Consider the following 26,068-nt stretch of genomic DNA (forward strand, 5'->3'; position numbering starts at 1 on the left):
GCGCATTATGTCTAATCCAAAGGAGGGCTAGACGGTTGGCCCAACATTTCGGCACAAAAACCTCCGATTCGCCAACGTCTATATAACATGGCATTGGCATGACTCATCCATGTTATGTCAAAGGCTACATTATGTTGAATGACAACATTCCCAGAGTGTCTTTGATAGTAAACTGTTCAGGGAGAGTAGTAATTCCTTCCTCGGAGAGAGAAACATTCTCTGTGACAGCAGCAGTCTGCAAGGTGAAATTGTAAGCGGTATTATAATCCTGCCTCAGCTCTGCCGTGATGCATTAGGGTTACCGTGCACAGGGAGGCAGCGGCGTCATTGTCCCGTGTGGCATCACTGAAACCTTAGCCCTCTATCCATTGTCGGCAGTCGTCTGTCCTAGGTCGGGCGTGATGTGATTGATGACAAAGATTAAGAAGACAAAGAGATGTGCCATTCTGAGGCGAAAAAGGGTTGTTCTGTCCGCATTCACAGCCAGCAGCGTCTCAAAAACAACAGCCTACTCGTTACAAATTACACAGAAGGCCCAACTTGCGGCRGTGTCAAAAGCAACATCCACACCTTTCAACGGCAGCCTGCTAGGGGGAGAGACGAGAAGAGAACCAGCCAGATCCCAGGAGCCCAGCACCTGGCTTTTCATCCTCTTACATCCCCCCTTCATCACCCCATCCCCTCCTCCCTCTACCAGCATGATTGCATTTCAGCAGAGCGATAGCTAACGCGCTACGCTAACACTCAGAGGAAAACACTGCTTGGTGAATGGCTGCATCAACATGAAGCAGACAGACAAATGTCCACACCAAGGCTGTTCTGAGTACGGCTGAATCAATCCTCTCCCGCTGATCGAAAATCAAGATTGAGCCATCCTTGTGCTGTTAAGAGCCTCTGTGATCCTCTGTGTCTCTAGCCCAGCTGAGCTGAATGGTGGCAGCCAGACAGTGTAGTGGATGTGCCAGGTATCAGAAGCTCAGACCAGGCGAGTGATAGCCTTTCCCTCAGAACTCACATCAAGTGGCTCTGGACAGAGAGGAGACCCAGGCAGCTATTTAGGCCCACCCGATAAGGACCTCTCAGATTCACTTCTTAAAAGGTGACCTTCTAGAGTTCAAGTGACAACAGATGGAAACTAGCCTGCTAGCTAAATCTGGCATACTTACTGAAATGTTGTGGAATGTGAATTGTCCCCGTCAAATAAAATGTAATTTAAAACAGTGAAATGCTCTGATGCTCTCACATTTGAGCCCAGCAAGCCCCCTAATGTAACATGGAGTAAGAATATGTTCAGAGCTTATAGAAGCAAATATACTGAACACAAATATAAACGCAACATGTAAAGTGTTGGTCCTATGTTTCATAAGCTGAAAAAACAATGTCTCAAGTTTTGAGGTAGAGTGCAATTGGTATGCTGACTGCAGGAATGTCCACCAGAGTTATTGCCAGAGAACTGAATGTTCATTTCTCGACCATAAGCCGTCTCCAACGTCGTATTAGAGAATATGTCAGTACGTCCAACCAGCCTCACAACCACAGACGACGTGTAACCACTCCAAGCCCAGGACCTCCACATCCAGCTTCTTCACCTGCGGGATCGTCTGAGGGGGAGTGGGCCTAATGAATTTATTTTAATTGACTGATTTCCTTATTTAAACTGTAACTCAGTAAAATCTTCAAAAGTGTTGCATATTGCATTTATATTTTTGTTCAGTATAGATTAGAAGATAGTAATAATATAGGACAACAGAAGTAGTTATGCTATGCTTCTCCACCAACAGAGAAACAAATGGCAGATTGACAACCACACTAAAGACAAGCATTTGTGAAAACTAGGCCTAAATACCATTGTCATGAAACTCAAAAGGTATTAATGCCATGTGGCTTTTCTACTTCAGCTTATTGGAAATTGTTCTTATAACAAAASAAACAAGAAGGTTGACAGAATGTATTGTGTGGGTTTTATCTGCAGGTAATGTTATTTGTCACAGAATAATGTTAGGGTCTGGAGGAGGCTTGTGCAGCAGTCTGCAAAACACCAATAGTCCTGAGCAGTGCTGTGCTCCCAAACAAGGAAAACATTAGGAAATGTAGACATTAGGAAGGGTAGACTCTAGATAGAGGACTGATATGCAGAAGTAGACTAATATCTAACAGAGACCCCAACTGGCTAAGAGTAGTCATCAAATGAGGGATGGAAAATCGCCACTATACCATAAAACATACAAAGATAAAACCGTGTGTAAATAAGTCCACAAAAGAACAGTGAAGCCCTGTTCTAATTAACACTTCCTTATTTCACCCACAAACCCATCAAATAGACAAAAACAAAACTGACTTGGAACAAAGAACAGAGTTAGGCCTACACAATACAATGTGTAACTTAAATAGTGACATCCCAACATACCTCTCATGAACTTCCTTATTTGACCTTAAATTTGCTCATCACTACAAGGAAACAGTGGCCACCGCGGACCCTCCCTGGTCACATGACCTGACAACATCTTTCAGATGCTTTTAAGGGTCCTCCTCCACCAACAGTCTGAGAAGCCTATGGCTCCATGAGTTAGGCCATTCAATTGCAGAGTAGATCTCGAATCCAAACTGTGCCAGTGCCAGCAAAAACAGATAAGTCTAACAAGTGTTAATTTCGTTTTTATTTAGGCCCCAACGGAGGAAGCATTGTCAAAGACCTTCATCCCAAACAGCTGCTAATGGGTGGTGGGGGGGGCTCTCTCAGAGTCGAGAGCAGTTAGGAAGGGACTAGGCGTTGCCCTCTGAGTTCAAACTGTGTGACTGGTTGTGGTGACTCAGCCACATCCATACACAGCTGTGAGGTGGGTCAGGCACTGGCCAGACTTGACATGTTTGTTTGCTCCCTGCTCATCTGGGCTGTAGCTTTAGTGAAGAGAGGTATTCGGAGATACTGACCTACCCACTAAGGATGTGCTACCCCCAATGGAGATTGTCATGGTAGCGCATTTTGTCAGATGGAAACGTGTTTGCTCTTAAATCAAAAACAGAGGGATAGCTTTACAATGTGCTCATTTTAAAGCCATCTACCTGCGACAATCAAATCCGGGAGATAAAGATGTTTACTTCATGATTATACCAAAATGTGCATATTTACAGTGATTAAAGCAGCATATTTTGTCTAGGCAGTACATTAGCGGTAGTTATGTCTGATAGTCAGAACAGAGGCCTCTCTCCATGGCTCACTGTCTGACAGACACAGTGTGGCAGCAGGGAAAAGGGGGGGGAGAGCACTACACCTCTTCCTGGGGCCCTGGGGGCTCCACCTTGATAGCTAGCAGCCTCTCAGAAGACATGCGTGAACCCATCACTGTCCAGATCCTATCTGGGTAATTGCCTTCCCAGCCCCACATGGCCCAGGGGAAAGCAGCAAATGGGTTGGCAGGGCTATCTGCCACACAGGACAGAGGAAGAGTGGTGTTTCAGGGACGACTCAGACTGTTGGGGCAAACCACACAGCCAAATGATACGTGTGTCTATTTACAGGTTAGAAGTCAAGACAACCAGTATGGTCTCTTTCCTTTGACTAGTCCAAAGCCAGAGAATTCCATTGGCTGACACTGGTTGGGATTGAGATATCAGTGCACCGTTAATGTGGTATGGGAGATAACCTCCATCTTGTTATCGCTGTTGCACAGGAAGTGGCAGTTGCTGCAGTACAGAAGGACCACAATGTCCTGACCGACACAGCTGGCAGGGAACTGTCACTGATACTGAAGCAGCCCAAGACGGAGGCAGTATTCTTATTTTTTTTTAAATACAAAATTATCCTAACACAGAAAGGAGGCCGAGTTGAACATTCTTTCTTTTGTTTAAGAAACGTTCTGAAGCCTGAACGGAATGGGCCTAGCTCTCTCAAGAGTAAAACGCTCACTTTGTAACTCAATCGTCATAATCTAATTCCGACCATATTCAGTCGCCACACAAAGTCCCCATTGAAACCTCTAAATAATTCACAAACTACTGAGAGCCAATCCCAGGGCCCACCCGAGCAAACAAACACTCAGTATTTCCCAGCCGGCAAACATGTAATCTTAAAACTGAAAGAAAAATAAATGAAGGCTAATAAAAAGGGGCCGGCCGCATTTGTGAATAAGAGGCCTTATTTAAGCTATGTTCAAGGCCGCGGCCTATAAGAGAGCTTTCTATGTTCTCGCAGAAAAGGTATGCGAAAGCAGAAAGGTTTTCTATGGGTTTGAATATTGGAGCCTTCAACTGCTTACAGTAGGTTAAGGACAGAGGGGTAACTAGGGTGAATAGAGCCATTTCAATGCAGGCTCAGAGCACAGCTTTATTCTTACCAGCATAAATAACACTATTCACCTAAGCTCACATCGGATTCACTGGAGAACTGAGTGTCTGTTAGTTTGTTTTTGTTATTTCCTTTCAATTTGTGTCCAGACCTATAAAACCAGGTGAGCTCCGAACTAACTTAATTGGTCAATCAAGTACAAGGGAGGAGCGAGAACCCGCAGACACTCAGCAACTCCAGGAATTGAGCTTGCTATAGGCCTATGTATGTCTTGTTATTATGACATGTTCCAGAACTAGGACTGGGGATTTTCAAGGTGCAATGTCTTGTTTTGAATGTCTTCAATAAAAGAAGATTTAGCCATCTTCAAGGGGGGTAAGCTAGTGAGGGAGAGCGTGAGCCTCACCTGCCACGTTGACCTTCTCTGCATTGGAGGCGCTGGGCGTGACCGTGCTGGTGCCATTGGTCAGGTTAGCCCCCGTGCCGTTGTAGATGTTCTCCACCTTGGACTCCAGCTTGCCCAGCCGTACCATGATATTGTCCAGGAGCACCGCCAGGGTCTTCTTCAGATCTGGAGGAGGGGACACAGTATAGTATGAAGCATAGATACCTCATATCAGTCTTACTGCTAACCAGCTAACATAACTTGAGGCTAAAATATACAGTACAGTGTTATCTATATTTCCCTTTCATTTTCCTATCATTTTAATTGATCTCATGAATAGTCATTTTCAAATCTCAGATTGACTTCTTGAAGGACAAGGAGGAAATTACAGCATAGTGATATAATACCATTGAGTATCTCTCCACACTCACCCCCAGAGAAAATGCTTTTCTATTTTCGTCTTCATAACTAGGCTAATCAATATATCGTTATGGTGTGAGTAATCTGAGTATGCCTTGTATACTGAGACGGCCCGTTCTTATTGGCCTTCCGCTGAAAAATGAAAAACAAGAGGAGAGGATCAGCTTATTTCAGCGACCCCAATAAATCATTGGATTTCATGCTGTCTGTTAAGGGACTCGTTTAAATGTTTAACTGAGCTGGCGGGTATCTTTGAGAATGACCTTGCTGCTTCATTTAGGTCTGTGCATTTCTATGGGCATCTTCTGACTCCGGTAGCTAGCCAAAAGGTGGGATGGACGATGGGATTGAAAAAAGTAAGCTGACATTCACAATAGTTGTGTCCCAATAATGTCTCCTTCCTGAAGTGTGCCCTCGTTCACTACTTCCCACAAATCTAAGAGCATTGGATTGATTGGTGGAGCCATGGGCTAGTGGGAGTTCCCACCATGTTTCTTAAACCACTCATCTCGTTTCAAATTGGTGAAGGGTAGTGAACAAAAGCATATTTTGGGAGCAAGGAGAGATAACTGGGACATAGCCCAGTAGCTAGCCAATAAGAAGTGGGGATGGGATAGAAAGGACACTACAGTGAGCTGACATTCACAATGACATCATCTCGGTTTGTTTCAGTAGCATTTCAGGAAATGGTATACAAGACTTGGCATTTCGGTGCGAAGGCCTAATGGTGTTTATCTGATATTTACCATCCAGCAGCCATGAAGACATTGAGTGGCTTCAATTCCATTTTTTATAATGTTTTTAGTTTTTATTATTTACATATTATTGTTTATGGTGTTGTAAGATCTCACGGTTGATCAATGTTGACTTGTAAATGCAACACACATTTTGGCTTCGGTTTCAATTTTATTCGTTTGCATATAATTCTGATAAAACCAAAAAATCCAACATGCTTAACATATTGTTTATTGGTATTTCCTAAGATCTTGTCACAAAACAGTTGATAAATTTTGACTAGTAGCTACCGAGAAAATTAAATATGACATGACCCTTCAGCCCCTGGAATGTTTTCCTTTCCTCCCGCCGTCCCAAGAATATTCCGGAATGTCGCCAACCTCATTAACATTCCATGAGGCGGTGGAGCTGTGAAGACAGCGATCGCACCCCGTCTGTCACACGTCAGCGCGGCGACTGCGGTGCAATTTCTCTGGCCGCGCGTTGCATTTGATATGTCACTCCCTATCGTGCCAGAAAAACGGCATGGAGGGAAACAGGCCTGTGCGCTGCAGTGGTCAGGGAGAGGGAAGGGGAGGAGAGTAGGCGTGAGGGAGAGAGGGAGGCTGCAGCGTTTTGTCTGCTCTGCACGGCTGCGTGGGGCGGAGATAAGCAGATGCCGAGAGGGAGCGTCGCTGCGTCAGACAAGGAAGAAATCAACTGAAAGCTGGACTACGTCCCAAATGCCACCCTATTCCCTATATAGTGCAGTACTTTTGACCAGGGCCCATACGACTCTGGTGAAAAGCCGTGCACTGTCGGAAATAGAGTGGAGCTGCCACTGCCAGGGCATCAGGCTGAACATAATTACACACGCTAGATTGTGCCCTCGGAAAACACATTGCCCTGAGCAGAAACCGCCTTGCCTGACCTCTATCAACACAGACAGAGAGAAATAAGCACTAGAGAAAGAAACACACTGCCACCCAGTCCAAACACACTGCCCATTCCATCCATCTCTCCCCATCCTGGACATGGTAGAGTAGGCCATCTCCCCACATGGCTGATCTGTGTGTGTAGCTAATGAATGTTTTACAGGTCGCAGCCAATTGAGTCTCAGAAATAAACATTCCTCGGCATGTTTGCAAAGGAGTGCCCACAGCACAATGAGGTTTATGTTAATAAATGAAATAGTCGGTCTTTCCGACAGGCACGGAACGTTGTAAATAATTAAGCCAGCTTAAAACAAAGGGAAATGTAAATGCGTGGCTCAGGGCGGAGTGTGGACAGCCTGCATTCAAGTGGCAAAGTAGTGTAATATGGTAGGTGTGAAAACAAGCTTGCTAAATCCATGGGATAGGTAGGCTTACTGTAAGAAAAGCAAAGTACAATTCACAGCATCAAACCAATCCGAATTGGGTAGTCAGCCAAACGGTGGTAAAAATACTACTATTACATAGATACGTTGATTTAAGAAGACAGTGGTGGTAGTAATATGTTACTTATCCAAGTTCTTTGGTTCAGATCATTTTCTAGACACCCACCTTTATTAAAAGCTACTGTTACAGAACTGAATTAACATTAGGTTGTGATATAGTCCCCATCTCCCCATTCATCGTTACCACCTGTCTGCTAAAAAAAAGTAATTACTTGACTCGGTCTTCATTCCCAAAGCAAAACAAAGCAATACGTTTCAAAATGAAACATTAGAGTTGAAATATGCATGCGAAAGCCTGACACGTTCATTCTCCACAGAGGCACCCATAGGGAGGGAGCAAAGCTTACATTGCAGTCACAGCGCTTTACAGATACCAACTGTGTTAGTTGAGTCACGTTCTTCACTCATGTCAAATGTCTACATGAGCCGATACGTGGTACGTGATGAGCATGGAGACAAACTGTGACTGTGTCCTAAAATGGCTCCCTATTCCTTATATAGTGCACTACTTTTGACCAGGGACGATAGGATTCTGGTCAAATGTAGTGCACTATTAAGGAAATAAGGTGCTCATAATTTCAGTGACCCTCACGGTCAGCCAAGTGTCATCTTTCAAGAGACTGACCCACAAAAAAATAATAATTGCATACTGAGTGAGTAGACTAAACAGACAATAGCAGACCAAGCAAACTAAGAGATATCCGCTATCTGTTAATAAATAATATTCAAATTCAGACTAATTTGTGAGGTTGTAAAATGGGGAACCAGCCCAGATCTTTAATAAACTTGGTTCAGTTAACAAAGTAGGCCAACATCAAGATAAAAAAAAATATATAGGCCTATTTCCCCCCTAAAGGCACAATCTGTAATTTCAACAGCCTGACCCTGTCACTTTGTTTGGTAAACAGAGATGGGGCTTGGTAAATGTAACCACTCAAATGATGGGCGCTCCATAAAATAAACATTATTGTTTTAAACATACTGTACAGTATTTTGAAACTATGCAAAAGATTGATATTACAAAGACTCAAATGAAAGCAATACTTCCAAAGAAAATACATTATAATGGAGACAATGCACTAAATTACTTTCCCATCATTTTCTGATTATGTGGTGTACAAATCCAGAGATTTATTTACTTAGAGTCGGACTGACAGATGGGGAGACTAATCCATATTTCTATGCAGCTGTGTGCTCGCTCTTGGCCTAGTGATATTACACAGTATCACATCACAGTCCACATGCACAAATCCCACAACACTGATGTGAGCTGATGGCAGATGTAAGAAATGCATGCATCTTGTAATTATAGTGACCTTACATATACTATTACCATTGCCAAGTAACCACATGTGATGTAATGTTTTTAGAATCTCTAGGAACTCGACTTACCATACATGGAGTGAAATGTGTCCCTCGCTATCAAGTAAACGCCTGAAATTTTTGTCTGTTAAGTAGAGTTCCTAGAGATTATAAATATGCTATTTTTGGGGTGAAGCCAGCTATACTGTGTTATGGTTCTTTTTCATGGCCACCCACCAGATCGATGCACAACTCGGGGAGTCCAACCAATACACACACTCCCGATGTTGTGTCCCAAAGCTACGTTCAGTTATGCAGTTAGTGCAGCTTCCTCATAATTCGACCTTCATTCCAGTCTGTTACAGAAGGCTTCCCTCGCTCGCTCTCTCTCTCTCTCTTATTTATTTATTTAACTTGTATTTTAACAGGGAGTCATGGTGAGATCAAGGTCTCTTTCACAGATGAGCCCTGTATACACATCAATATACACATCAATATACACAAAAAGCTAAACAATCATTGAAAACAAAACAGATTCTTCAGTAAAAAAGGTCCTCAATCAGCCTTCTGAAATTGCCCAAGAGGCACCAATTCATCKAATTTTAGAGAGCCTTGGAGATCATTCCACAAGCAAGGTGCAAAAAAACTAAAAGCAGATTGATCTAACTCAGTGGAGTTAGTTGATCTAACTCACTGAGTTAGATCAACTAACTCAGTAGAGATGGAAGGGATCTCTAGAGTTAGCCCTCCCTGAGACCGGGTCTGATATCTCGTACACCTGTAAGTTAACAATGAAGTAAGGTATGGTGGAAGTTTACGCAGGAGGGCTTTAGAAACAAAACAAATAAAATCCATCGATCTACGAGACTTTTTGATACAGAATGCAGAGATGTGTACTGAACCTATCGCCTGTAATAAAAGCGTAGTCTGATATCTGATAAACTGCCTCCAACGGCTTCAATAGAGTAGCAGCTGCATTCAGATATACAATAACACCGTAGTCCATAACCGGTATGAATGTCGACTAAATCATTTGTTTTCTACTATTTAATGAAAGGCATGACCTATTCCTAGAAAATAACCTCCTATTTCTTAATTTCTTAACTTACTCATCAACATGCTTTATGAAAGATGGGTTTTCCAGATATTTATAAACCTAATAAACTCTTCTCACAAAAGGAAAGCATGGAAACAGGTTAGCTGGAATTTGGTTTAGTTCATCGCTTCTCTCTCTTCAGTCCAAATTCCCATCTACTCAAACTAATAAACAGTGTTCAATGCACCATATAAACCACCAGACCAATTCAGTCTTGATACAATATTTAATTAATGTGCACTCAGATTTTATGGGTAATTTACTGAGAGCAGAGAGGAAGTCATAATTCCCCTTAAATGCATTAATGTCATATTGAGACGAATCCTAGATCTGCAGAGGGAGTACAAATACTGTAGCATGAAGCACATTTTTCTCCTTACTACTTTTATTTAATCAAAAGCATAAAAAGGCTAGAACTTATAATTACATTTCTAATGGCAGAGAGTAAACAGTGTTCTAGTCTCAAGAAGTACATTAAGATTGTTTTCTCTCATTTGAACATGTCTCAAACAGGGAAACTGTTTTCATCCAGTCCATTATAAACTGGTTCCAGACTGGTTCTTTAGACCTAGGTCAGGACATCATATAAACATTTCCTCCATTTGATGCATTAATAAAGTTTATTCAATTAAATTAAAAGTTCAGGCTATTGACAGAATATTCGGAATCTGTTCTGATAAGATGAGACCGTATCACAGATCTTTTGTCTCATTGCCTCCCGAATAATAGTGTTTGCAGCAACAACTCATTTCATGCTTTTCTGGAGATAATTAATGACATGATTAAGCAATTAGCCCATTACATTGAGCTGATTATATCATTATACCGGTCTGGGATAAAGCTTAGGATTTCTTTCAACACCCTCCTCCAGGTCATTTAAAAACGGGTCGGAGAGCACTGGGCTGCTAGAACAACAGACTTCTCGGTTGTATTACAAATGGCATCCTATTCCTAATGTAGTGCACTACTTTTGACAGGGCCCATAGTAGCGCACTAAATAGAGAATAGGATGCCATTTGGGAAGCATCCCGGCTATGTACAACCAGGGGTTTCACCAAGGCAGATGCTTCAACACTCTGCATCAATGTTTTAACACAGACCCTAAGGGGAACAAGAGCAGCTAAATGCTCCGTGTTCGCCAGTCAGTACTCTTGAGGTCTGGCGATTAGCAGACTGTGGCAGAACTGAGGTTGATGGGCGGGAGGCTTCCTGCCTAACAAACCCAGATAAATTCAATTTTACAGGCTAACAGAGTTTTAAGACGAATCATATTAGGCATGGCCTTTTCAGAGAGCTACTTTCCTGGAAGAGGACCAGTGGCAGTTGGTTGGTTACCTGGTCATTATACAGTATTTTCTTGTTTTTCGCCATCCATTAGAATGTATTCAGCGTAATCAATTCCAATCTCATGTTTCTAATGAAGCCTCTCATTGACCCAAACGGGTCTATTAGCGGCATGAATAACTTATTGATGGCTGTTCGCGAGGCGTTAATAGGTTATGGCGGGAAAGCAGCTGCATCAGCATAACACTCACTTCTGTTAGCGCAAGTCAAGTTACTGGCTGGCTAGCCCCCTAATACTTTACTTTCCTTTTTCCAACATGAGGCAGCACCCTGCTGTAGACAAAATGTAAATGTATCTTTTCTACAATACAATGCAATATAAACGCTTATAAATAGCCTACATTATACATTGTGTATGATATGTATGTCAGAGGATGTATAGGGCTGGCTATTTTGACTTTGAAGGCACTTCTACTTAGCCTACATAGTAAATCAATTCAGCCTGTCCTTATTCAATAACAGTGTGTTCTCTAAATAAGGTTGATCAAATATTGCAGCACTACCAACAACTGGCAAATCAGAATTCCATTCAATAAAACATTCCAAGTGAATGAATGGAACATTCCCAGTGTACCATTAACAAATTCTGAGTTCTCACAACCACCGCTTTGCAAGGTGGAATCATTCTATTTTGAAGAGAGCGCAAAGGACGGAGAACACTACTTGTACAGTGCTCGGTATTCACCATAGGCCGTCATGGTTCCCACGTAGGGCCCGTCCATGACGCTCTGGTTCTCCTCGGCCAGGGCCTTGATGTAGCGCTTGCTGAGCTCCAGGATCTGCTGTCGCAGCATGGTGCTGCTCTCGTGCGTGGCCCGCTGCTGGATAGTGAAGTGGAGCAGCATCATGCCCCAGATGAAGCCAAAGCTCACCAGGAAGAAGCCCAGCTTCTGGGACGACAGCTTCCACAGGTAGGCCGAGGCCATAGCGAGCGTGACCCGCAGCTCGACTGTATCTGTGTGTGAGGGAGAGGGAGTGGAAGGGACTGAGTCGGAGGAGAGTTCAGGAGGGGAGGCGGGGCATGGTGGCACTCGGCGTAGTTTAGTCGCTATGGTTCTGTTTGGCCTCTCCACCACTCCTCACCAGTGGGCTCTGCTTCTTTGGCCCATCCTTATCGGTCACTCCCACCGGGTTGACTGGCCAAGCTGCATTCTGCCAGAGAGGAGGAGACATAAGAAAGGCTGTTAGAGGCACACACTGCAGTTCCAGAAGCAAAAAAGGAGTAGTATTTACATGGGCATTTCCAAGGCGGGTGTTAGCTACTGTAGCTATAGCCATCCAATGTTTCCCCTATAATAATTTGGCATAGAGCCACACTTTGACGAGATTAGCTTTTAAAGGGATAGTGCGAGATGTTGGCAACTAAGCCCTTTTTCTACTTACCCAGAGTCAGATGAACTCATGGATAACCCTTTTTGTCTCTGCCATCTGCATCCAAAAACACAAGTGCACACCACACAAACTATAGACAACCTCCTTTCCTTGCTGKAATGCGTTACAAACAACCTGCTATAATTTGACCACTTTGTTTTAAGTTTGTTTCGATTAAACAGCAGGAGATAGAACTGCGCCCTGAAACGTGTGCCAAGAACTATACGGAGAGAGACAAACAAACTGTATCAAAGCTGACACATCCGTGCTGCTAAGATTCTCATGCAAAAAAGATGCAGTCAGCGTGAAGTGAAAATCGTGAATAATCACATTGTCTCCACAGGGAAATATAACCCAACCGTCTCTCTTCAGAGTTAAGCCAACTTCCATTTCTGTTAAACATCCTAAAGAAAGCTAAATGTTATTTTATGTTGTCTCTGTCTATGTTCAAACCTTTAAGGTCTACTGTGTAATTATTTTCTCAAAAATGATATGTTGATAGCTTGGCTACAAGAAACTGAATGAGTGTGCAGGTTACCCTTAGGACTACTGGCCAAGAAACCTTTCCATGACACACAAATATACCTCAAGTCAACTTTAGTGGAGGTATGAGGAGTTGGGAAATATTTCAGTGACAGTTTATAAAAAAACAGTATCCTGCCCACTCAAGGATGGAGAAAAACAGGATGTTTCGCTCTTGGGTGAAATGGCAATACTTCTTGCCCATCATCTCCAGCCAAGAGGTGAGGCTATTTCGTAATGTGCCCGAAAAGTCTCGCTAACCATAATAAGTCCTTCATAAGCCTTTCAATGAAAGCACTGTGTTGAGGGAGAGAAATGGAGGGAGAGGAAAGGAGAGGAGAGAGAGAGAGCGATGATAAGTAAGCCTACACTACAGAAATGGAAAGTTTGAAATAAGGCTGCTAATATGGAGTTACAATATGTAATCTACACTAGAGAAATGGAAAGTTTGAAATGAAATAAGGGTACTTTATAAATGGGATAATTGAATGGCTACAACATTCAAAGTAGTAGTAGTTTGTTAAGGGTAATGTAAAAAAAATAAAATAAAATAAAAATAATTTAAAAAAAAAAAGTGTCTGATGCACATTCATTTTTACATTTATTTCACCTTTATTTAACCAGGTAGGCTAGTTGAGAACAAGTTCTCATTTGCAACTGCGACCTGGCCAAGATAAAGCAAAGCAGTTCGACACATACAACAACACAGAGTTACAATAGGAATAAACAAACATACAGTCAATAATATAGTATAAAAAGTCTATATACAGTATGTGCAAATGAGGTAGGATAAGGGAGGTAAGGCAATAAATAGGCCAAAAGGCCAAATGTTATACATTTGTCATTCAACTTACCGTTATCGTGATAATTCAGTCAATTTATTGTGATATGGATTTTTGTCCATATCGCTCCACTCTAATAAAGCATATGTTATCACAGGCCTAGTCAGAAGTAGTAGTACATAGGGCTTCCTTCTTACCGAATTATGATGTGTACTTTCAAGATGTTAGAATAACTGTCCACATTTACTTTCCCTCAGTCAACAAGATGAGTAACAAACAGCAAAATCACTAGCCTGTGTCAATTTACTATCCCAATAGTAGAAAAGTTGACCTATTCTATTGGTCAGCTTGTTGAGAAAGAAACTAGGTTTATGTTGCAAGTAACGACTTCACAGGAGAGGCATTTTAACATTTATTTGTATTTTTTATCAAAATGTGTCTTCTTGAACATTTGAGCTTTCATTTGCCTTAATAACAAACTTGTATGCCATCTGTAAATACAAATAAAGTTGTTAAATTACGAGCCTAGTTGGTTTAGCCACAGAAAAAGACAGGAACCTTCATGCTAGCCATGATTGGCTGAGATAATGAATGGGCTGGACATGCCGAGAGATGGGTTTCGGATTGGTCTGCCGTGTAACGGCGATCAACAGTTTTGTTGTCACGGAAGAAGTTGACCGAGTTTTGAAATCAGTGGAATGTCTGGTTGAAGCAGAGTATGATAAGGAGATGAATACAACTCTGGTGTTTGATTGCAAATGCTGAGGGAGTCAAAAAGAGAACACATAAGGCTGTTGTATAAAACACCCGTCTCCGGATTCCATCTTCAAACTAAGGGCAACCATGGCATTGTGACAGAGAGGGAGAAAGATCTGATGATTCTTATGGCATTTCACACAGTCAGTATGAACCAGAGAGTGACTTTACAACGGGCCAAGCAAGCTGTACAAACAAAACGGAAATGACACAGGTCGTCTTAATGCAGTCTGCCGTAAAGCGGTCATCCATGTATATGGGTAAGAGTCTAGCTACAGTTGTTTCAGATATAATACGTTTCTAATTTTGTCAGAAAGTTGTTTTCATTGCAAGTTAAAGCTTACTGTTAGCTAGCTAGCTGACATTAGGTGGCTGGCTCGCTAGCTAACATTATGTGTATGATCTGTGTATTAATATTAATCTCAGAAAGCCATTTGATCTATTGATGTTACTGATTTACTGGAGAGCACAACATGCACTCTGCTGAACAGGGTGTAACAAGCTAAACATTGCAGATCTAGAAATGTCATGAATAGAGCTGACATGATTCTTCACTCTATCAGAACATTCCACAACGTTATGCCCTACCGAACACATCTTCCTGAAATAAGTTTGGTTAAAAGGTACCAAAACCAGCAGGGATGTGCCCCCCAAGGACTTAAGCTATGCAGCCCCCCTGCTAGCTATAGGAAGTGAACACAGAGTAGCCACACACAGCCACAGAGATACATTACCTCACGGTAATGACTCCTTGCACCCTGTGATGCTGCCAGCTGAGACAGACACAACCATGTTCCAAAAACAACAGATCAATCTAGCTACATATATGATAACGTGTTTCTGAACCTCAATGTTGGGACAAACACACTCACTATGATAAGAGTGGACTTCATAATGCATGAAACAGCTTCAAATTGTTCTTTAGAGACCCAATAAGCTTGATGATATTCTAAATGACGGAAAACTTACATTGCTTATATTTTTTTGTTCAGATCAGTTGCCACAAAGCTTTGTCAATTAACAAGCATCAGATTTTAACGCTTTGATGAGGATTAGATAGTTACAGGCCTCAAGAATTTCAGAAGCAGTTAAAGAAATCATTTCCCGAATAGCCAAAGGTCTTTCTCCATTAAATCAAATCAAATTTTATTTGTCACATACACATGGTTAGCAGATGTTAATGCGAGTGTAGCGAAATGCTTGTGCTTCTAGTTCCGACAATGCAGTAATAACCAACAAGTAATCTAACCTAACAATTCTACAACTACTACCTTATACACACAAGTGTAAAGATATATGAATGAGTGATGGTACAGAACGGCATAGGCAAGATGCAGTAGATGGTATAGAGTACAGTATATACATATGAGATGAGTAATGTAGGGTATGTAAATAAGTGGCATAGTTTAAAGTGGCTAGTTGATACATGATTACATAAAGATGGCAAGATGCAGTAGATGATATAGAGTACAGTATATACATATGAGATGAGTAATGTAGGGTATGTAAACATTATATTATAGTAGCATTGTTTAAAGTGGCTAGTGGTACATTTTTACATAATTTCCATCAATTCCATTATTAAAGTGGCTGGAGTTGAGTCAGTATGTTTGGCAGCGGCCGCTAAATGTTAGTGGTGGCTGTTTAACAGTCTGATGGCCTTGAGATAGAAGCTGTTTTTCAGTCTCTCGGTCCCTGCTTTTGATGCACCTGTACTGACCTCGCCTTCTGGATGATAGCGGGGTGAACAGGCAGTGGCTTGGGTGGTTGTTGTCCTTGATTATCTTTATGGCCTTCCTCTGACATCAGGTGGTGTAGGTGTCCTGGAGGGCAGGTAGTTTGCCCCCGGTGATGCGTTGTGCAGACCTCACTACCCTCTGGAGAGCCTTACGGTTGTGGCGGAGCAGTTGCCGTACCAGGCGGTGATACAGCCCGACAGGATGCTCTCGATTGTGCATCTGTAGAAGTTTGTGAGTGCTTTTGGTGACAAGCCGGATTTCTTCAGCCTCCTGAGGTTGAAGAGGCGCTGCTGCGCCTTCTTCACAACGCTGTCTGTGTGGGTGGACCAATTCAGTTTGTCCAGCTGGTCTGCGCATGCTCTGAGGACCCGGCTGGGAATGCCGTCTGGGCCTGCAGCCTTGCGAGGGTTAACACGTTTAAATGTTTTTACTCACCTCGGCTGCAGTGAAGGAGAGCCCGCAGGTTTTTGGTAGCGCGGCCGTGTCAGTGGCACTGTATTGTCCTCAAAGCGAGCAAAAAAGTTATTTAGCCTGTCTGGGAGGAAGACATCCTGGTCCGCGACGGGGCTGGTTTTCTTTTTGTAATCCGTGATTGACTGTAGACCCGCCACATTAACTCTTGTGTCTGAGCTGTTGAATTGCGACTCTATTTTGTCTCTGTACTGGGACTTAGCTTGTTTGATTGCCTTGCGGAGAGAATAGCTACACTGTTTGTATTCGGTCATGTTTCCGGTCACCTTGCCCTGGTTAAAAGCAGTGGTTCGCGCTTTCAGTTTCACGCGAATGCTGCCGTCAATCCACGGTTTCTGGTTTGGGAATGTTTTAATCGTTGCTGTGGGTACGACATCGTCAATGCACTTTCTAATGAACTCGCTCACCGAATTAGCAAGAACATTTGAAGATATAAATGCCTCGAGACATATTATAAAATGAAAATGAAAACTTTAGGGCCGGTATTCACAACGCATCTCTTACTAATTGTGATTAAAAAGGCAAAACTATACTAAATCAGCACTTCTGAGATGCTTTATGAATACAGGCCCAGGGATGAGGCAGTGGAGAACTGACTGAGAAATTAACCAATGATATTAGGCCACTCTTGGCCATGATTACAGACACCTGTGTGTCTTGACACTATATATAAACGAGTCATCCCGCAGTGTCTGTGATTGTACCCTGATGAAGACAGCTTGCCTGTCGAAACGTTGGTAAATTAAATATTTTTGCATCTGAGCTCCTAGAGTGTGCGGCTCTCCTTTATTTTTAAGTTTTCTACTCCGCTAGCCAGCACCTCGCCTAAATAGGTGTGCGTTTCTTTTTCTTCTAGATAGCACCGTCACATGCAACACAAAGGCAGGATAATAAAAGGCCCTCTTCCCCTTCCAAATGATCCCTGGGAATATTGTTCAGCGCTGCAATACATGAGCAGTCTTTCCTCCAGCAGTGAAACTTCACAGGCAGCGCAATACTTCTGGACAGAATCTCAACACCGTTATGTGCCAGTGTTCCTTGGATATTTAGGCGTACCACCCCTAACAAATATATGGACTTTTTCTATTGAAAACTTCTACGTCCGTGTTGCCATTGTCACCCGTTTTGAGACTATCAAGACCATTTAACAAGTCATGAAGGATGGGATAAGGAAAAAGTTAAATTATTCAATTAAATTCAAATGTAGCCAAGTCAATCTTTTTCTTCTGCTAACACCTATGCTGCACTTTGATCATCTCGAATGTGATACAGTGCAAAAGAAATGAAGCCTTCGGGCTTGAAAWWCAAAATCTCTGCACTGCGCTTTAAATTCTCAAACCTACTTCAGCACTCTGCAATCTGCTGCACTGATAACATCGACTGTCTCTCACAGGTCTGGGTTCTGTGAGACTGAGTTAGGAGTTGCCATTCTCCGCCGATAAGGAGAAGGGTTGGGGGTCACTACTGTAGTCACTGCTGACTAATGTCAGCAGCATACCACCCTGCATACCACTGCTGGCTTGCTTCTGAAGCTAAGCAGGGTTGGTCTTGGTCAGTCCCTGGATGGTAAACCAGATGCTGCTGGAAGTGGTGTTGGAGGGCCAGTAGGAGGCACTCTTTCCTCTGGTCTAAAAAATATCCCAATGCCCCAGGGCAGTGATTGGGGACACTGCCCTGTGTAGGGTGCTGTCTTTCGGATGGGACGTTAAAACGGGTGTCCTGACTCTCTGAGGTCATTAAAGATCCCATGGCACTTATCGTAAGAGTAGGGGTGTTAACTAGAGGTCAACCGATTATGATTTTTCAACGCCGATACCGATACAGATTATTGGAGGACCAAAAAAGCCGATACTGATTAATCGGACGATTWAAAAAAAWAWATATTTGTAATGACAATTACAACAATACTGAATGAACACTTTTATTTTAACTTAATATAATACATCAATAAAATCAATTTAGCCTCAAGTAAATAATGAAACATGTTAAATTTGGTTTAAATAATGCAAAAACAAAGTGTTGGAGAAGAAAGTAAAAGTGCAATATGTGCTATGTAAGAAAGCTAACGTTTCAGTTCCTTGCTCAGAACATGAGAACATATGAAAGCTGGTGGTTCCTTTTAACACGAGTCTTTATATTCCCAGGTAAGAAGTTTTAGGTTGTAGTTATTATAGAATTATAGGACTATTTCCCTCTATACCATTTGTATTTCATTAACCGTTGACTATTAGATGTTCTTATAGGCACTTTAGTATTGCCAGTGTAACAGTATAGCTTCCGTCCCTCTCCTCGCTCCTCCCTGGGCTCGAACCAGCAACACAACGACAACAGCCACCATCGAAGCAGCGTTACCCATGCAYAGCAAGGGGAACAACTACTAGAAGGCTCAGAGCGAGTGACGTTTGAAACGCTATTAGCGCGCGCTAACTAGCTAGCCATTTCACTTCGGTTACACCAGCCTCATCTCGGGAGTTGATAGGCTTGAAGTCATAAACAGCGCAATGCTTGACGCACAACGAAGAGCTGCTGGCAAAACGCACGAAAGTGCTGTTTGAATGAATGTTTACGCGCCTGCTTCTGCCTACCACCGCTCAGTCAGATATTTAGATACTTGTATGCTCAGTCAGATTATATGCAACGCAGGACACGCTAGATAATATCTAGTAATATCATCAACCATGTGTAGTTAACTAGTGATTATGATTGATTGTTTTTATAAGATAAGTTTAATGCTAGCTAGCAACTTACCTTGGCTTACTGCATTCGCGTAACAGGCAGTCTTCTTGTGGAGTGCAACGAGAGAGAGGCAGGTCGTTATTGCGTTGGACTAGTTAACTAAGGTTGCAAGATTGGTTCCCCCGAGCTGACAAGGTGAAAATCTGTCGTTCTGCCCCTGAACGAGGCAGTTAACCCACCGTTCCTAGGTCGTCCTTGAAAATAAGAATGTGTTCTTAACTGACTTGCCTAGTTAAATAAAGGTARATATAAAAATAAATAAAAATCGGCGCCCAAAAATACCGATTTACGATTGTTATGAAAACTTGAAAATCGGCCCTAATTATTCCGAATAATCGGTCAACCTCTAGTGTTAACCCCGGTGTCCTGGCTAAATTCCCAATCTGGCCCTCAAAACCATCATGATCACCTAATAATCCCCAGTTTACAATTGGCTCATTCATCCCCCTCCTCTCCCCTGTAACTATTCCCCAGGTCATTGCTGTAAATGAGAACGTGTTCTCAGTCAACTTACCTGGAAAAATAAAAAATAAATAAAATAAACTACAGACGTGACCCTGTGTAAACATAGAACTGGCTCTTGTTCAATAGGCATGATGACCCAAAACGGAGAGGTCGCTACTTTCTGAACTTGCCCAATAAGACATTTGTGTTCTGTTGCAAAACTTTTTCTATGATGTGCTTGTGGCCTAAATGATGTGCTTGTGGCCTTCACAAGACCCTGAAACTCTTAACAGAAACCCCCAAAGTGCTCGTTGACTTTTGTCACAACGTCTCCCTGTTCTTTAGAAGGAAAGCGTTACAGAGTACAGACCGATTTCTCGGGTTTCTAATTCAGGACCTTTATTTGGTTGGCAGGGTGCCTTCTGGCTCTCAACAGCGCCTATGAAACCCTGCGTGCTGATGGCCAACTTCGGTTTCACAAAATACAATACCACCACGACCGTTGGAGTGGGTGACATACAAATTGCTGAATTGTTGTTTTAATGGCTGGAACCCACACACACACACTCAATTTATCTCTAGAAGGGCTGAGAATCCCAACTGCTGCTAACAGATGTGATTATGTTTAGGCTTATACAGTTGTCAGATCACAAAATACTGTGTGCTCACATAGCTAGGCGTATAAACAATAGGCTACCTGAAGCCTATGGGCTACGTCAATACCCTAGTTTTTTCAGAAAGCTCTAGACTAGTAGTCTGTGTGCTCCCAATCATCATACCTGACCATACAACATAAAGGTCTGAAAAAAACATAATCAAAACATAATTTTAATATTATAACTCCCAAAAAGCCACGATAGTCATCAAAATCAGACTACCTCCCACTGATAAATCCATCCACAGCCTTGACCCTCACCGTGCCTCCTGAAGACTGAGCTAGATGGCCATACATTGCAGGCTGCTAAGGCTTTGTCCATATCCTTAGGATTTGTGATGGGAGCTCAAAATAGCCCATATCAGACTGGGGGGGGAGAATATTCCATACGGGAAGGGAAACCAGGCCGAGGATCTCTAGATTAATTCCACTGCATTGCTCAGAGTCTGAAAGAGGCAGCAGCCTACTGAAATGGAATAATGTTCTTTAAGAGCCTTTTCCCCCTCACATGTTGCAGAAGCTGAACAAAAGCAGTGAGATATGTGAATAGATATGCTACATCGATAATGGATCAGAATTTTAAAAAACCTAGGCTACATTTCCCACCTAAAAATAATAGTCAATCACGTGACTTAAGAAATGTCCAATCCAACATTTACAGGTGCAAACTCTTGATTTGGCCAAAGCTAAAACACAGGAATGACATTCCCTAACACTTTTAAACTGTAGGACTATAGCCTCAAGTGGGCACTGGTATGTCCCTTCACACAGCCCTTGAAGCGTCCAGGCAGCATTCTGAGGTAATGGATACGTGAAACTGATGATGGCCATGCTGTCATGGAGACGAGTGTGACTGTGCATCTTAATAGGCTACTTCTTCACACTCGGCAGGGCCTCCATTCAGTTATTAATTCCCAGCTCCAGTCCAGACAAATGGCCATACCTTACTGGTGTGAACGGCACACAATACTCTGCCCAACAACACCTCGGATTGGCTTTTATTAACACATTGTATTTTGCATTGTCATTCTGAAGATTTCTTTACACAAGAATGCAGTTCTGCTGGTCTTTACTAGAAATCTACCGATAAGGGATTTTGGGTCCGATACCGATTTTAGGGAGGCAAAAGTCACCGATTACTGATAAATCTGCCAATATATCGCTTTTTAGAAATGGAATGAAAAACAGACCTTTTTTTTTTATACACAAATTGTGCTCCAAAAGATATTCAAAATTATTATTTCTTAACTAATTATAAAAATGTACATTTTATCTGTGGTTTACAGCAGTGGTTCCCAACCAGGGGTACTAGGACCCCTGGGGGTACTTGGCCTATCCACAGGGGGTACTTGAGAAGACTCATGATACCATAGGCCTACTGGTAAAATGCACATGAGGGGGTACTTCAGAGGTACTCCAGGCAGAGTAAAATGCAATTGGTGGTACAATAACTGAAATAGGTTGGGAACCACTGGTTTACAGGATATCCACTGACCATAAGCTAGCTGTTCCTTACAACAATAATTTCTTACAGAAAACATATGTACATTACACTGATTCTCAATACAAAATGTATTGGCTATACATTTCAACTGCAAATGGCATGTGCTAATGACTAAAAACGTTTATGCAGGCAAATGCTTACCGCACTGGTTTTAGTCACACGTTCCAATATAGCTAGCTAGCAAGCGTTATCTACTTATCGCATCATAAATACAAGCACGTGGCCTAAATGACAGATCTGTGCCAACTCTTGTTTTTTGCAGATTGCGGAAAACTAACTAAGCCCACTAGCTAACATAATAGACCCAGACAGTAACAGGCTTATTTTTGTATCAAGGACAAGTGTTCACTTTGGCACCAGTCGTGTTAGCACATAAGTAGCACAGACAGCTAGCTACCTTGCTGGCTAACTACCTTGCTGGCTGGCTAACTAGCCAGCTAATGTTAAGAATGTGATGAGGACAGGGCTGCTTGCTTGGTAAAGTGTACTTTTGATTATTTACTTATTCAAATATGCTGGCTGTGGCAAGCTAATCACTGTCAAACAATCATTACTACCATCTCTCACGTTGTGACCTAGGCCTGAATGATGTAAAAATAAATGTGGACCGCAAATGAGCAGACATATAGTTGAAGTCGGAAGTTTACATACACTTAGGTTGGAGTCATTAAAACTCATTTTTCAACTACTCCACACATTTCTTGTTAACAAACTATAGTTTGGCAAGTCGGTTAGGACATCTACTGTGTGCATGACACAAGTAATTTTCCCAACAATTGTTTACAGACAGATTATTTCACTTATAATTCATTGTATCACAATTCAAGTGAGTCAATTACATACACTAAGTTACCTGTGCCTTAAACAGCTTGGAAAATTCCCAAAAATTATGTCATGGCTTTAGAAGCTTCTGATAGGCTTATTGACATAATTTGAGTCAATTGGAGGTGTACCTGTGGATGTATTTCAAGGCCTACCTTCAAACTCAGTGCCCCTTTGCTTGACATCATGGGAAAATCAAAAGAAATCAGCAAAGACCGAAGAAAAAAAATTATAGACCTCCACAAGCCTGGTTCATTCTTGGGAGCAATTTCCAAACACATGAAGGTACCGCGTTCATCTGTACAAACACCATGGGACCACACAGCCGTCATACCCCTCAGGAAAGAGACGCGTTCTGTCTCCTAGAGATGAGCGTACTTTGGTGTGAAAAGTGCAAATCAATCCCAGAACAACAGCAAAGGACCTTGTGAAGATGCTGGAGGAAACAGGTACAAAAGTATCTATAGCCACAGTTAAACTAGTCCTATTTCGACATTACCTGAAAGGCCGCTCAGCAAGGAAGAAGCCACTGCTCCAAAACCACCATAAAAAAGCCAGACTATGGTTTGCAACTGCACATGGTGACAAAGATCGTAGTTTTTGAGAAATGTCCTCTGGTCTGATGAAACAAAAATAGAACTGTTTGGCCATAATGACCATCGTTGTGTTTGGAGGAAAAAGGGGGAGGCTTGCAAGCCAAAGTAAAACATACCAACTGTGAAGCACGGGTGTGGCAACATCATGTTGTGGGGGTGCTTTGCTGCAGGAGGGTCTGGTGCACTTCACAAAATAGATGGCATCATGAGGGAGGAGAATTATGTGGATATATTGAAGCAACATCTCCAGACATCAGTCAGGAAGTTAAAGCTTGGTTGCAAATGGGTCTTCCAAATGGACAATGACCCCAAGCATACTTCCAAAGTTGTGGCAAAATGGCTTGAGGAAAACAAAGTAAAGGTATTGGAAAATTCCCAAAAATTGCTTCTACACCTGCATTGCTTGCTGTTTGGGGTTTTAGGCTGGGTGTCTGTACAGCACTTCGAGATATTAGCTGATGTACGAAGGGCTATATAAAATAAACTTGATTTGATTTGTATTGGAGTGGCCATCACAAAGCCCTGACCTCAATCCTATAGAAAATGTGTGGGCAGAACTGAAAAAGCGTGTGCGAGCAAGGAGGCCTACAAACCTGACTCAGTTACACCAGCTCTGTAAACTTGTAAACTTGATGTAAACTTCCGACATCAACTGTATGTGTATTTTATGTACATAATATCGCCGATTTATTCTGTGGAACCGATTTATCAGTTAGTCTCTCTAGTCTTTATATCAATTGAATCAGTTTATTCTTTGGACAAAATATCTTATCATCATGTACTGTAGGCCTAGGGATGTGACAGTTTTAGTATAATAGTGTAATTGACGAATATGGATATAGACAGTCATGAAAAAAAAAATATACACTACTTGTCAAAAGTTTCGGAACACCTATTCAAGGGTTTTTCTTTATTTTTTACTTTTTTCTACATTGTATAATAATAGTGAAAACATCAAAACTATGAACACACATGGACTGAATACGTCTTCAGTATTATTCTACAATGTAGAAAATAGTCAAAATAAAGAAAAACCCTTGAATGAGTAGGTGTTCTAAAACTTTAGACCGGTAGTGTATACACTTCATAATGAAGTCGACAAACTTTACCCAAAAGCAGCAAAGTAAAAGAAAGCCTGGTTTACATTTAACAGCCAATATAAGGAGAGACGAGAGGAGGAAAAACTATCCAGTTTATAATTTTGTGTTGTGGAACGAACATCTGACTGAAGACAGTATGACCGGGCATTCAAAAAGATGACAAGTGCTGTTGAGTCTGTTTCATCGGTAACGTTAACTTTTTACAAAGTTATGAAACTTTGCTGCTTCTTGTTTCAGCAAGGTGTTGTAGCAAACAACTCTACGACCAGAAAAGCTACTGCGTATTTAACTTCAGTCTGGTTTAACCAGGCAACTGCATTGTGTCCTTTGTAGCAACACTATGGCACGGCAACACTATGGCACGGGATGGGTAACTTAATACTGAGCGTGATCAGTGAGACAATCAAAACAGGCTGTTCCCGGACACCCACGCTGAGCTTAACATGACAGCGGTGGTGCTGAGTGAGAGGGCGAGTGAGAGATATCTCCATTTCCTCAGAAAGAGAGTGCAGTTACAGATCATTCAGATAGAAATACACTGGTGTAGAACGGCCATGAGTATCTGTCATGTAGAATAAGGCATAGGCCTATTCGTCAGCTCTAGTCATTAGGCCTGCATTTCTACCTGCGAAGTGCTAGGCTTATCATTGTACCACACTGAATAAGCTCCAGTTCCCACCTGACCTCCCCTTCATCGGCTGAGCTACCATTTCCCAGCAGTCTCTGCTCTCAAGCGGTTGGCACCACACACACGTGACGCAGGGGGGCGCAGCACCATGACCAATCTGTGAAGGTCACCTCACCAGCCAGGCAGGGCTGCTGGCCACAGCCAGGCAGGGCTGCTGGCCACAGCCTGCCAGCAGAGTGGGCACCACCATCCTGCCACCGGGCAGCCACTGGCCTCTTGCCCATGCCTGGCTCAACACAGCACCACAGTCCGGGACACACACACTACCGTTCAAAAGTTTAGGGTCACTTAGAAATGTCCTTGTTGTTTGTTGTCCATTAAAATAACATCAAATTGATCCGACATACAGTGTAGACATTGTTAATGTTGTAAATGACTATTGTAGCTGGAAACGGCAGATTTTTTAATGGAATATCTACATAGGCGTACGGAGGCCCATTATCAGTAACCACCACTCATGTGTTCCAATGGCACATTGTGTTAGCTAATCCAAGTTTATCATTTTAAAAGGCTAATTGATCATTAGAAAACCCTTTTGCAATGATGTTAGCACAGCTGAAAACTGTTGTGCTAATTAAAGAACCAATAAAACTGGCCTTCTTTAGACTAGTTGAGTATCTGGAGCATCAGCATTCGTGGGTTCGATTACAGGCTCAAAATGGCCAGAAACAAAGGCTTTCTTCTGAAACTCGTCAGTCTATTCTTGTTCTGAGAAATGAAGGCTTGCCAAGAAACTGAACATCTTGTACAATGCTGTGTACTACTCCCTTCACAGAACAGCGCAAACTGGCTCTAACCAGAATAGAAAGAGTGGGAGGCCCCTGTGAACAACTGAGCAAGAGGACAAGTACATTAGAGTGTCTAGTTTGAGAAACAGACGCCTCAAAAGTCCTCAACT

At 42.3% G+C, this 26,068-nt stretch overlaps 1 protein-coding gene across 1 annotated transcript in view; it reads right to left on the reverse strand.

Annotated features, from left to right (window-relative positions):
- LOC111953416 (alpha-1,6-mannosylglycoprotein 6-beta-N-acetylglucosaminyltransferase A-like) overlaps window positions 1-26,068 on the reverse strand; it is a 103,478-nt gene that overhangs the window by 72,905 nt on the left and 4,505 nt on the right. Inside the window, exons 2-3 of the mRNA XM_023972668.2 lie at window positions 11,670-12,136; window positions 4,692-4,856 (exon numbers count right to left, since the gene is read on the reverse strand). Of these exons, the coding sequence (XP_023828436.1) occupies window positions 4,692-4,856; window positions 11,670-11,910 (406 nt within the window). The 5' untranslated portion in view covers window positions 11,911-12,136. The remainder of the gene's footprint in view (window positions 1-4,691; window positions 4,857-11,669; window positions 12,137-26,068) is intronic.

The sequence above is a fragment of the Salvelinus sp. IW2-2015 genome, linkage group LG27, assembly GCF_002910315.2.
Source record: "Salvelinus sp. IW2-2015 linkage group LG27, ASM291031v2, whole genome shotgun sequence".
NCBI lineage: Eukaryota > Metazoa > Chordata > Actinopteri > Salmoniformes > Salmonidae > Salvelinus > Salvelinus sp. IW2-2015.